This window comes from Pteropus alecto, unplaced genomic scaffold, assembly GCF_000325575.1.
Source record: "Pteropus alecto unplaced genomic scaffold, ASM32557v1 scaffold24, whole genome shotgun sequence".
In the NCBI taxonomy this organism is placed as follows: domain Eukaryota; kingdom Metazoa; phylum Chordata; class Mammalia; order Chiroptera; family Pteropodidae; genus Pteropus; species Pteropus alecto.
In genome coordinates this window covers 23,881,743-23,895,490 of record NW_006439192.1, presented here as the reverse complement: position 1 = coordinate 23,895,490, position 13,748 = coordinate 23,881,743, and the positions used below count along the sequence as shown (strand labels likewise).

Below are 13,748 nucleotides of genomic sequence, written 5' to 3'. Positions count from 1 at the left end.
CTGGCAGAGAGCCAGTACGAAGGTGCTGATAACCATTTACTGGGGCCAGATTGATTCTCAAGCTCTACTGCATGAAGCAATACGAGGAGCTGTGGATGTAGCCACTGCCCTCCAACCCTGAATTTCTGTCCCACAACACCGAAGCCCCAGGTACAAAGCCTTTGCGTCATCACTCCGCGCTAATCCCCAGACATACCCCCAGGCCCAGTACCCTCCCCCGCTCCATCCGCCTCCCAACTCTTCCCCTCGCCGGCTGCGCTCCAGCTGGCGCCATCGCGCACACTCTCAGGTTTGTCGTCCCCACCCCCTTTCTACTTCCCCAACCCGCCCCTCCCCCAGAAGGTCTGCGGCAGAAGCAAGATCTACTTGTGTCACTGAGCTCGCGCTCCTCCTCCTCCTCCTCGCCATAGAGACAGCACCCAGCGGCGGTGGCGGTGGCGGTAGCGGCGGCGGCAGCGGATGCCCCATAGACACCGCTCGCCCAACAAGGGGGAAAGGGGAGCAGGAGCTGCTCCGCACCGTGCTGCGCCGTCGCTTCTCGTACGTCCTGGCGGGGGCGCTAGATGATGACGCAATACGCAGAGGGGGCGGGGCACGCAGATGACGGAGGCTGGGGTGGTAAAGTGCTGGGCGGTCAGGTTGCCTGACTAGCTGGTTTGGCGTCAGGGCCGCGAAGGAGGGCTCCCGGTCCCGGGCGGCGAGTTCCCTCCAGCTGGTCGCAGTCATAGTGTGACCCCCAAAACTCGAAGACCCTCAGCCGGGCTTGCTTAAGAGAAGACGCGGCTGCCCAGCACTTGGGCCCCAGGCGTCCCTTCCCGCTCCTCTGTCGCTCGAGAACCGCCGGGCTGAGTAGCTGGGAGAGGAAGCAGGCCAGAGCCGTCTAGGGCCTCGGGCCCGGGGACCCCTGGAGGATGAGCTGGCTCTTCCCCCTGACCAAGAGCGCCTCCTCCTCCGCAGCTGGGTCCCCCGGTGGCCTCACCAGCCTTCAGCAGCAAAAGCAGCGCCTGATCGAGTCCCTTCGGAACTCACACTCCAGGTGACTGGTCACTGCCTATCTTTCAGGAAGAAAAAGTAGGGCGGGAGGGAGGGCGGGTTATAATCACAGAGCTCCTCGCCAGCTGCCCCATTTTGATACACCTGGGTTCGTCCTGGGTCTCACGCTTGCTCTCCCATCTCTGATCCATATTCAGGATTTTCCTCCGGACCCTCCCCCGTTCTTCTCTCTTGCTCCACCACTGCTCACCTTTTCTGATTTTGAGTTGCTCATCCCTCCTGACATATCGCTTCTGACTGTAATCTGTCTCATAGTCTGTCCCTTTCTATGTTCTGCTTTCTCACCTTTCTCTTTGCCCACTGATTGCCGCTTTGGCCAAATTGATAAAATATTGTACTTGGCTGAAAAGAATTGTGAAGAGTAATATCCAAGTTTCACAAAGAGTGGACAGTTTTTGTGGGGGCAGGGGGAAATGTTGCAACAGCAAAGGAGAGGGAAGCCCAAGTTTTTATCAGCGAGTTCTCTGGGAGTGACATACTCAATCCTCTTAGATCTCTTTAGATTTACTGTGTTCCAACTACCTCTCCGTATCTGGCAACTACCAGTCTCTACATTCCTGATTATTATTCTTGTTCCCACACTCAGGAATTATCTTATATTCCTCCTGATTGTTCTATTGTTTTCCTATGCGTTTTTCATTTCAGTGTGGTCAAATTAGAAATATTTTGCAATTCAAGTGATTTCAGCTGTTTTTACTGTAATCTGGTTTGCTGCCTCCTTTTATATTGCAAATATCTCTGGCCTCTAATGTTTTTCAGAAATTAGAACTCTTTATATGAATTATGGAAGTATATTTACTTAATGGTGTTACAGCCTGTATTTTAATGTGAAGATGTTAATATTCAACCCTAACTCTTTTTAAAATTTTTTCATACATTTTAAAATATATTCTGAGATAATAAAATTGATTAAGTCCTGTTGAACAAACTATTAGGGGCCATTTTATCTGTTACACTAATTTTTTCCAACCAAGTTATAGTGTAGAATAGTTTTAAATTAGACTTAAAAAAAATTTACTGCAAAATCAATTTTGCTAAAATGAGGCCAATTGTTGATTGAACTTTAGCTATCTTTTTTGGTTCTTTGCTTTAATTCTTCTGCTTGTTCAGAACTTTCAAAAGGTGAAGATTTGTGATATTTAACAGGAAAGAATGGGATGCTCTTTGATCTAATGGCTTTCTTTTTGGAAAATTAAGTTCACCGAATTCCTACAAGTCAATCTTTTTCTAAATAGTGTTCTATACTAACCTGTAAGAGTTACTCTTACATGCTATGCTTTTAAAGTAAGATGATTCATTTTTAACAAACATAACAAGATTTTGTCCCCCTCGAAGGTGTCACCTTGGAAGACTATATACTAAACTAGTACTACTATTGCCAAAATACTTTTTAGAACCACACCTTTGGAATTAATTGCTTTTAAGCCTTTAGTATATTCTGTTAAATATTGTCATTGCTGACTAATTTTTATTCTTGGAGGTTGGAGTTGAATTTTTGAAATATTGCGAAGCCCCTGGCTGCTAAGGCTGGTAAATATGAGAAGTGATTGATCTGAAATTTATTATGTATATTTTCGGCCTCTTAAGTAAGGTGACATTCTAAAGCAGGAATTGTTAATCTAAGGAGTTCTGGAATTGGTTTAAGAGGATCAGTAAATACTGAGTCAAATGCAGAAAGGATCCTTTTATGTATTTTTTGAGCCAGAAATTATGGATATATAATTGGGCATGTGATATTATCTACATATTTTACAGTGTTATAAACATCTAATTTTAAGTACTCTTTTTTAAAGATCTTTTATAAAAATACTTGAAGTTTTATTTATTGAAATATTACACATTTATAATCTAAACTTGGATAATTCTGGATACAATTAAGTAGGTCATGTATTTCCAGTTTTCAAGGAATGGTATGATTCCAGAAAAAAATGACATACACGTATTTTTGTTAAGTCTGCCCTTTTAACTAATGACATTTTAAAGCTAGTAAAAATAATTATCTGCAGTATACTATGACACGTACTAAAAATTTTTGCGTAGAAGGGCATTGTGATTGGTTATGCTGAAGGTGCACTCTGCAAAAGTTGAAAGAATGTTTAGAATGATATTTTAGTGCAGGGGTCCCTCAAGCCCCAGGCCACGTCCAGTAATGTTCTGTAGCCTGTTAGGGACCTGGCCGCACAGTAGAAGGTGAGCAGCCAGCAATCAAGCAAAGCTTCATCTGTATTTGTAGCCGCTCCCCAGCACTAGCATCACCGCCTCTGCTCCACCTCAGATCATCAGGCATTAGATTCTCATAGGAGCACCAGGTTGAGGACCATTGTTTTAGTGAATAATACAAAAACTTCTTAAATTATGAATATCAATATCCTGTTTATGTGGTGCACCTTTCTCATTTTTCATATCTATCCCTTCTCTAAATATAAGGTCGACAGCTCTTTCTTGATGGTGAAAGTATCTGACTTTTTTCTGCCCTCCTTAAGAACCTTTCCCCACCCCATTTTCTCATCTACCTTTCAACTCTTATCTTTTAACAACTTATAATCTTAAAAAATCCACTTTAGGAAAGAGCCTATTTAATTCCCTTTCTCTAATGAATATAAATTCATTTTTTGTTACCTTAAATTCTTCCTCATTTTCCTCAGGCCTCTCCTAAAAGTTGAATTTTGTGTATATTTCCTCATCTAAGTCAGGGCAAGGCAAATGAGAAAGTGTCATAGATGACAAAAAAAGTGTTTAACCAAAGCATAATAATAAGTTTGCTGTGAAAATGGAAATTGAAAGTTATGTACACTAGGCTCAAGTAATATATCCCACCTTCTGAATAACAGTCATCTAAGTATTTAAGTTACCACCTAAAATTCCTGACTTCCTAGGCAGGAGTGGAACTAATTCTGTTATTTCTTCTACTTCCTAAAGCTCGCTCACTCTAAGGAACACTGTTGGTCCCCCACTCAAACTCATTTCCCCTGACTTCTTGAGAGAACATCTGCATTTATCTGTCTGGGTTCTGGGTCTGCAAGGCCACATACTTTATGGAGGCTATGCTCTGTCAACCCCAGTAGGTAAATAATGATTGTTTATGCCAGTGATGGTGGTCTCATTACCCCTGTTAGTTATTTTAAAAGCAAGATTCTTAACCTAAGAATCAGTGGGAGTTGGAGAATTCTGCTGGTGAGCTGCTCAAAATAGAGATGCTAAAAGGAATTGCTTCTTATGTTTTGGATATTATTGTTACGTAGGACATCTGAAACTGCTTGGATTAAGAAGGAAGACAGACCTACTACTGAATATGGTAGAGTAGAAAGATGGAATGTCCTTGATGATGTTGTGATGCTAAATTAATTCTGGAACCTTCCTGCCCCTGGACTTCTTGCTATATAAGATTAATAACCCCTCACTAAGCCACTTTCAATCTGGGTTTTCAATTACTTGCAGTTGAAAATACCCCAGGTGATACTAATCCACTATTTAAAGATTCTTCAAAAGTGAAGCTGATAAGTATTTTCCTGCATTGCACCTGCAATCAGGAACTATTAAAAACTGATGATCTTAACAGTTACCATCCTAACTATTGTAGATTTTTTCCTCTCACAATATCTAAAGTTAATTAGCATATGTTTTTATTATTTTTTTATATCCTTTGTTCCAAAACCACAACCTGAAGCTATGTTGTGAATGGTAATTACCTGTTACTAACTATGTAAATCTAAAGTTATACAATAGTAATCCTTTATTACTTTTTACTTAGGGAGATTAACTCTCTCAAGTAAAGGACTTCTGCATTCATTTGAATAATCAAGTACATGGTAATTCTGGTGCTATTTTTATTTTATATCCAACAAGAATATCTAATTTGGGAGTTATGTTTATTAGAATTGCCTTTTTTTTAATGCTGGTATGACTAATAGTCTTAATGAAAGAGGCCCTAAGTCTTAAATCAGGCGATACTGATGTGTCATTAACAGGCAGTGCAATCTCGGATGTTCTCATAACCTAAATGGGCTGAAGTGAGAGAACTGACTACCTGAATTCTTAATGCCCTGTCCAGCAGTGAAAGTCTTGATTCCTCAGGTTTCTTGATGTATGTATGAGATAAAAAACAAAATGAATTTGAGCAACATAAATAGAAGTAGCACAATTATTGATATTGAGAAAAGCAGCCTGACTTAAATGAATGAAAGCTTTATAATCAACTCATGAATTCCAGTTCTGACTCTAACGTGTACTAGCAACATGACCTCTTGTATAGTTACTCAGCTTCTCTGAGCCTCCAGTCCCCATCTGTAAAATCAGGAATTGTGATTCCTATCGTGCAAGATTGTTGATATTTAAGTAATATATATAATCATTTATTAGAGTATCTGACACATAGTAAACATATTATAAATCATATTCCTTTTTCTATTGCATAGAATCAGTGTGCCTGGAACCTTTGCCTCTTGACCTACATGCTTCTAGCGCTAGCTTATTGTTTATGAATTCCTCACAAGTCTACCTACAGCTCATTTGTCTCTGACAGAACTACCTCTGACTTTCCATTCAGAAAGCAGGTCCATTCCACAAAATTCAGAAAGCAGTTTCTTCACAAATGGAATGTACCTATTTTGAAGGATTTTAGATATAATACATGTAAACAAACTAGACTATTATCTGACACACAGTATGTACTCTGTAAATGGCAATTATTTTATTTTGTATCTTAAAAATAATAGTTCCAATCTCTATAGTCTTTAAAAATTACTTTGGGATTTTCTTTTGCTGCCAGTCCCTGGATACCATTGTTCTTTCTGATTACCCAAACCTTTAGCCTTATAACTTCCTTGTTATAGGTCTGTTATTGTATAGTTTTCTATCCTATAGCTGTTAAGTCTAACCCCTCACTCATAGGCATAAGACTTTTTCTTCTAAACTCATGAGTTTCTGAGTAAGTCTAAATTCCATACCTTTCATTCTATAGATGTCACTATCAGCTCATAAAGACTCACAAATTTGATAACACAACAAACTTGCAATGAGAGGATATGTAAATGTGTTTTAACCTTTGTAATATTATATTTTTAAAAAAAGGAATCCATTGCCAACATTCATAATTTGAGATTTTTCATTAAAATTTCTGAATTTCCAGCTTTTTAACATAATAGACTTTATTATTTAAAGAAATTTTATATTCACAGCAAAATTGAGCTGGGAGGTACAGAGATTTCCTATATGTGCTCTGCGCCCTCCAACTTTTCTTTTAAAATAGAAAGATCTGGAACGATTTGGTAACATTGGCTTTGAGTTGAAGAGTAGCTGTTCCCTTTACTGGGCTGCCTCTTAGCCATTTTACCAGTTTGCAGTCACTCCCTGTTGTACTACAAGCAATTGCCTTCATTCACGTACATTATCTAACAACTGTAGGTATTTGGGATTAAAACTTCCTTACGGAAAGAAATCACCTTAACTTGTTGCAATTAAAAAAAAAAATCCAAGAATCTGCTATGCCTTAGCTTATTGAAGCTACAGAAATCTACAAATGACTATAAATGAACCATGAGCTCTTATAAGTGAACTTTAAAGTTATGTATTTCAAACAACCCCATAGTTAAGTGAATTTTAATTTGATACATTAAATCATGTAGTCTATTTATAACCAGTGATTAAAAGTTATAATTGTAGACTATGTGACACAATAAAGCATGTCAATATTTAAGCAAAATTTTTCTAAATGGATCATAACAGCTCAGGTGCTATCTCTAGTTAATTTTCCCCTAGTGTAGTATCAGTGCATACCTACTTTAAAAAAAAAAGTTACCACACAGGCAGTAATTTCTCCATTGCTAACTGAGACCAGCCACATCTCCCCCTCCCCTCCAATTTCTCAACTCCTTCCAGGCTGTCTCTACTGTCAGCTCACCTAAGGCAAAAACCTGGTCATCCTGTTTTCACTCAGTCTTCCAGTCCGAATACTGCTGGGTTCTAACTATTCTCTCTGCCTCCAGTCTTCTTCCCTTAATTTTTTCTTCCACATGGCTGCCAGAGTAATCTTAAAATTCAAATTTGAGCATGTTATTCCTTCCAGTAGTTTCCTAACTCTTGCCCAGAAATGTCCACCGTCCTTAGTTTAATACCTAGTTGTCATAGAAGAGAGTGATATGACTGATGGAAAGGTGTTGACAGAGAATATAAGGTTTCTTTAATGACAAAGGATATTGAGACATTAGAGACCAGTGTTATTTCATATCTGAAGCTTGTCTAACGGTGATGCCTCCAAAATGTGCACTTCATTTCCCTGAGTGTTAAGTTTTACTGTTAAATGTAGCTCAGTTATATTTTTTCTAGAAGACTCCACCACCCCTCACCCTGTTTAGGTTAGGTGTTTTCTTCTGTGTTCCTGTAGTTCTTTGCATATCTGTCATTAGCCTATGTGTTCTACAAGAACATTGTTCAAAAAATGTGAAATATGTTGAACATATTAAATAGATTTAGAAAACAGACAAAATCAATCAGTTTACTTTAGTATTTCTCAAAGCCTTTAACATGGTAGAGTACATCAGTGTTCTCCAAGAGAAGGATATAGTATGAGGCATATCCCAACCTTTCATTTGAGCTGTTTTAATTTTTCAGTTTCTCTTTCATTTTCTTATCAACCATTGTGTGTGTGTATGACTGCAAGTGCTATTTTCTTTAGTTCCTCCGAAATTTTTAATTACACAAATTTATAGTCTTTGCTCACCCAATTAACTGTTTCCTTGAGTTTTTGTATTTTGTGCTTGTTGAGTTTGGTGTATGCCTTGCATGGTTTTGTTTTGTTCAAACCTTTTTGATGCGTTCATTTCTGTATTGAGATTCCTTGTTGACTTGTTTGTGGATACTTAACTGTTTATCACAGCCTACCTCTGATGATGAATGAAACAGAATAACTTGTTCTAATGTGGGACAAGCTGACAGTTGTCTTCCAGAAATGGCGACTTCCTAGGAATTGGTAGCTTAAGGCACTGCTGCGTCAGAGGCTACCTCAGTGTGTTATTCCAGGTACAGATCTTATTGCTGGTTTGAACAAGCAAGGAAAAGAGGAGAGTGTTCTAGCCTACCTGTTGTTGTGCAGCTTCTCATTCATTACTTAGAGAAATGCTCCTGCTCTGCCCTCCACACTCTTGGTTTGCATTGATTTGCTTCAAGGGCTTGAAGGACCTTCAAGCTGTTCCTACTTTGCATTGGTCTTATATTTTGAAATGTCAGTAGTCCCTGTATTTACTATCTTTTTCTTCCTTTTTCCTTATATCTAATCCCATCTTTTTTATCTTTCAGAGTTTCCTCAAAATTTTTCTCTGCTTATGTTACTATTTGCCTTCTTGCCCTGCTAGAGATTTGCTTTTTTAAAGTCTGTTTTGATATTTTTTGGGGATTTAGATGAGAAAGGGAAGTTATGCATTCTCCTTCTACTGTCTTTACATGTAAATCCTTTATTTGCAAGGTTCACCGAAAAGTCTTTGAGTTATTCAAACTGTGGGAAATGCATATCAGTATCTTGAATTTATCTTTTATAGTTACTTGACTTTCTCTTCATGCCATGTGCCCCTTTAGAGCAAAGACCATACTGTATTCATCACTGTATTTCCATTTCTTTGAAAAATCCTGGATATATGGTACTATTCGGTTGAACCAAGTCTTACTTATGAAATCCAAATTTACACAAAATATGAAGTAGGAGATAAATGATCATTCTACAAAAGGAATCTTTTAACTATAACTAGGGCCTCTTGCATTTCAAAGTCTGTTTACAGTTTTAGGGACTATCAAAAAATGAGGATTCCAATTAATCATATACTGACTAACAAAGTTATCTATTATTCCAGCTTTCTTTAGTCCCAAACAGATTCCGAGCCACTGAGGTAAAACTGCAGTAATTCACTTCTTTCAGAGAACCTAGAAAATAAAACTATTAATGGCAGGTTATTTAAATTTTGTAACAAATTATATACAGTATAATTATATTTTTGTTTTAAATAAGACTGAATGTAGAAAGAAGATTAGAAGGTTTGGATGTTTCTTACATCCAAACCTGTAGAGAACTTTGAGTTTATTTGAGCCAAAACGACAACATATGCCAGGGAGCAAGATTTCAAATGCTCCAGAGAATAACAGTTTTGCAGTTTCTTTTATACATTTGAAATTAAGGAGGGAATGTAAGGAAGATTACATGCAGGTGGGAGGAAGCAATGTACGGACTGGATTACAGGATAGTTAAGATTATGTGCTCTCTTGAGGGGTCTGAAAAGGGGCATTTGAAAGTTGTGTTAACCTAGATGCACAGAAACAATAAACAGGACTTAAGACAAACATAAGCCTTTTGGTAAAGAAGTATGCCTGGAGTGTGACTACCCACCATGGCCTGCCCAGTTATGAATTTATAATCGGATCAGCCTTGAGGTTACTTTCCATAGAACCCCTTTTTTGGTCCATGAAGGTTATACATCAGTATGTTGGCAATAGTTATCTTGGGGATATGAGTTCCTGAGTGATTTTTGTATTCCTGTGCATTATCTCACTTAATCTAACAACTCATTTAGGTAGATGGATGCTTGCAACATCCCCATTTCCCATTTGAGAGATAAGGCTTAGGTTAAATAACTTGCTCAGGACCACACAGGTAAGTGGTAGAGGGGGAGGATTTGAGCCAGGAAGCGCAACTTAAAAGGTCATGCTCTTAATCTCTAAGATGGTCTAATTGGTTTTGAACTGGTGGATGCTTTTGTGACCAGTATTGCCTTGAAGCAATGACACCTTAGGGTCCTAAGATAACATAGAGGAATAAAACTCTTAAAAAAACTTTATATTGATTATGTGGTATTCATACAACTGAAGAGGCTGTCAGTATCCTAGTTCAAACTTGATCCCCAAGGAGAAACTTTGATAAAAATTTTAAGTGCTAATATTGGATAGCTTATTGAGTCTCTTAGCTGTTTCTTCTCAGTCATAAACCCATTCCATGGATATCAGAGGAGAAAGTTTATTAATACCTATGACCTCCATAATTCTTATTTCAACACTTTTGAACCTTTCAAGCTACTTGAAATTTACATATTCTATAGGGTAGGTTTTTATCAGAAGGCCAAAAAATGTAATAGTCAAAAAAATGAGGAAAATAAGGTTTTCTTGATGCAGCCAAAAGAATAAAAAGTAAATTATTAAGTAAATGCTAGATCTTTCAAGGATATTTATGCTTGAAAAAGTTTATCTCCATTCGAATATTAAGCTTCCTTGTAACTATAACTCATTAATACTACTTAACATTTTTCTTTTTGGAAATATTATGAATGTTAGGGTTCCAAGTGAGTCCCCGCAAATTTAGTTTGCAAGTTATACTTGTAATAATGTATGCCTGCTGTTAATAAAATAAAATTCTGAATATAGAATGTTAAAGTATAAGGGACTTAGAGTAGTTGTCAATTATATCCAACTGCTAGTAACAAGGACTCCCAAAATAGTAACTTAAGCAAGATAAGTTTGTTTTTCACTCACATAAGAAGAAATTCAGTTTAATAACTGCATAGTCATCGAGGATCCAAGCTACTTCTTTCTTTCTGCTTAGCTCTCCCTAGTGCCTGGCTTCTGTTTTCAGGTTCATTCATAGTCCAATTGAGCTGTTAAAAGTCCAGCTATGAGATCCAGGCAGGAAGGGCAAATAGGCTTATACCAGTTTTTTTTGTTCCCCTTTAATATGCTTTTCTGAAAATTCTAACCCACAACTTCCCTAAATCTTATTGGCTGGGACTTAAGTCATAGCATCAACTAGCTGCGAGACAGACTAGAAGATTGATGCTCAGAATAAAATCAGGCTTCTCTTCCTTAGGAAGAAGGGGAAAGTCTGTTTTTGGAAAGCAGCCAGCAGTCTCTATCATAAGACTGAGGGGACATCTCATCCAGACTTTTAAGCTTAAGCTGTTAAGACCCAGACTGCCCCAGCTGTCTACTACACAGCTGGTTAGTAGCAAAGTTATAGTCAGAACCCAGATCAGATGTCTTGCTGACCTGTGTTAACTAGAGAGTTCACAATTGCTTCTAATGATGAGTTAGATAAAGTGATAGTCTAGCATTAATACAAGAATTATTTTTTGCCTCTTTACCTCAACATCTACCCACCTCCCACACATACTTGGATATCTCAGAATATTGTTGCTCTTATTTGATAGACCTTTCTGTGATCATTTGTCCCTCAAGATACAAGTTATATTGGCTCTCTAGATTCTGTGATTAAAACTAAAAATAGTTTTAGTAGGCTCTAAAAACATTTAACATTTGTTTTTAACATTAATGTTTTTATAACTTCAGGTAAATTTTTTTTTCTCAAATTTTCTCCTACAGTATAGCTGAAATACAGAAAGATGTGGAATATAGGTTGCCATGCACCATAAACAACCTGACAATTAACATTAATATGTGAGTAGAATTGTATCCTACTTTTTATGTAATAAAACTTAAAAAATATTTTTATTATTTTGTTTCTTGGTTATTTTAGAAGTTAAGTGTTCAAACAGATTTCAGATATGCCCTTTCTAGTAACTATAACTTATCAAAGTTACACAATTTTGTAAAATAAAAATTTTGTAAAGCTATTGTAATATATATCGCTGTAAGAAAGAAACTATAAAAGGAAATGGAATAAAAAGGTGTAATAATCATTAGTACTGTAATCAGTTTCATCGATTTTCACTAAAGTCTTAACTGGAGATAGAATGAATGAGTAATGATGAAAAAAGGGATCATGTATGGAAAACCATTAGAGATATAGTCACCCTTACATTAGAAAAAAGTTAAAAATAGTTTAGTCTTCAGAATCAGGTATACTGCAACAACAAGAAAGTTCAAGGCTGAATGTAATCTGATTATTTTTAAAGAAAAAACATTAAAAATATAATCATGAGGTTATTAAGTTATAAAGAGGAAAGTTTGGACAAAGTGATTGCTGAAGTACTCATTTAACCTCAAGTGCAATTATTAGTCTTTAGTATGAAAGAATTGGGTTACTACCTCAGATTGCTGGTTGCTAGAGCCAGTGTTTGAGCTGGAGAAAATGCACCTAACTTCAAGACAGGAACCATGGTTTATTCATCTTCATATCCTTATTGCCTAGCATAGTGCCTGCACATAGGAGGCCTAATTAAATCCTAGTTAAATGAGTGAATTAAAGCATTATGCTATGTTATCTTGATATATAGGAACTTTTTAAATCCTTATAGTAACCCTGAAAATTGGGGCACATTTATAGACAGATGTGAATAGCATAGTCATGATACAAACTCAGTTTGAGTAGGCTCCAAAGGCCATTTCATTCATTGCCTTTTTTAACCAAACTAGTTTAACATTTTCAACTATACAAATGAAGTAGTTTTATTTCTCTTCAAATGCCCTAAGTAGAGCTATGTAGGAGAAGCCAACAAGGACCCAGTTTTCTTCTTGACATTGCTGCCAGGAAATTATTTTCTGAGCCAACAGAGGAACAGAGAGGCAATTTAGAGAGACATATTTTTCTAAGTTTTAGAGGAGATTTGGAAAACGGGGTTCGCTCTCTAATTTTAAATTTGTAATAGTTCAAAAAAGGTTAAGATTTTCACCTTTTTTTTATTGAGAATTTGCTGTTCTTTATTTGAACCATGTGATTATTGACCTCAAAGTTGGGAGAGATGACTTAATCGGGACATGTAGAAAAGAGCCATATAGAACTAAGGCATTATGACAGCTACAGATACTTTCATTTTTATCCATGTACTCTTTAAAAAGTCTATAGATAGTGAAATAATTCTTGGCAGCATTTCAAAAGTAGGAAAACCACAAGAAAATTACATGGGACCTGTGGTCCAATAAATAGCCAGACTAAGTTAATATGACTCACCTGCTACAAATGCCTGATCTTATTTTCGAGATTTTGTATGCTAGGTATACTGTGTTTGAATGCAATTAACTAGCATGGTGTGAAGAATATTCTGTAATTCAGGGTATCCATATTCCACATTAAGAAGGTTTTACTGTGTGGGCATTACTTTATAATCTTGTTGCCAGAGTGCATCTTTCTGCTGAATAATTAATCCTAATGAAAGTATGAAAAATTTAATTTGCTTTTAACTTTGTTTTAGAATTATGACTATATAATGTAACATTTGTTGTCTTTGTTTTTCATTTGTTCTACCTTTACCAGATTGCTCCCTCCACAATTTCCTCAGGAAAAACCAGTGATCAGTGTTTATCCACCAATACGACATCATTTAATGGATAAACAAGGAGTGTATGTTACCTCTCCATTAGTAAACAATGTATGTTTATGGTATATTTATTTCAGAGTAATATAACATTTCTACTAAATATTTTAGAAATCTAAAGTGCACTTAAAATCTTGTTTTGGAATCAATAATTTTAAAAAAAATTCACAGTGCATAGTAGTACTGATAGAAAGGCTGTTTTTCAGTGGTGAGGACCTATTGATGTTAGAACTTTGGTTCAAAGTATATCTTCCATAGTCGTTAGGAAGAGATAAAATTCAATATGCCTTAAAGTTCTCTGGATATGCATGTGATTGATTAACATGAAGGACTGTAACTTAATATACTCTCAGTATTTACCTTTGAACCTTCAAATTATTGTAAATACTGAAGTGTGAAAATGTTTCAGCTCCATTATTGATTAGACTTTTAACTTGATATATGGTATTAATT

At 36.8% G+C, this 13,748-nt stretch overlaps 2 protein-coding genes across 4 annotated transcripts in view; one reads left to right on the top strand and one right to left on the bottom strand.

Annotated features, from left to right (window-relative positions):
* Window positions 1-586, bottom strand: part of CNOT7 (CCR4-NOT transcription complex subunit 7) — a 17,219-nt gene extending 16,633 nt beyond the window's left edge. The window contains exon 1 of the mRNA XM_006916423.3: window positions 367-586. The gene's annotated coding sequence lies outside the window, so the exon portion shown is untranslated. The remainder of the gene's footprint in view (window positions 1-366) is intronic.
* The window catches only part of VPS37A (VPS37A, ESCRT-I subunit), a 37,563-nt gene continuing 24,081 nt past the window's right edge, over window positions 267-13,748 (top strand). The window contains exons 1-3 of one of the 3 annotated variants that reach the window (XM_025049906.1): window positions 267-289; window positions 11,404-11,478; window positions 13,235-13,349. In XM_025049906.1, the coding sequence (XP_024905674.1) occupies window positions 13,305-13,349 (45 nt within the window). In that variant the 5' untranslated portion in view covers window positions 267-289; window positions 11,404-11,478; window positions 13,235-13,304. Of the gene's footprint in view, window positions 290-589; window positions 1,037-11,403; window positions 11,479-13,234; window positions 13,350-13,748 lie in introns of those variants that run through there. The other 2 variants (XM_006916422.3, XM_015592844.2) reach the window with 2 other exon arrangements.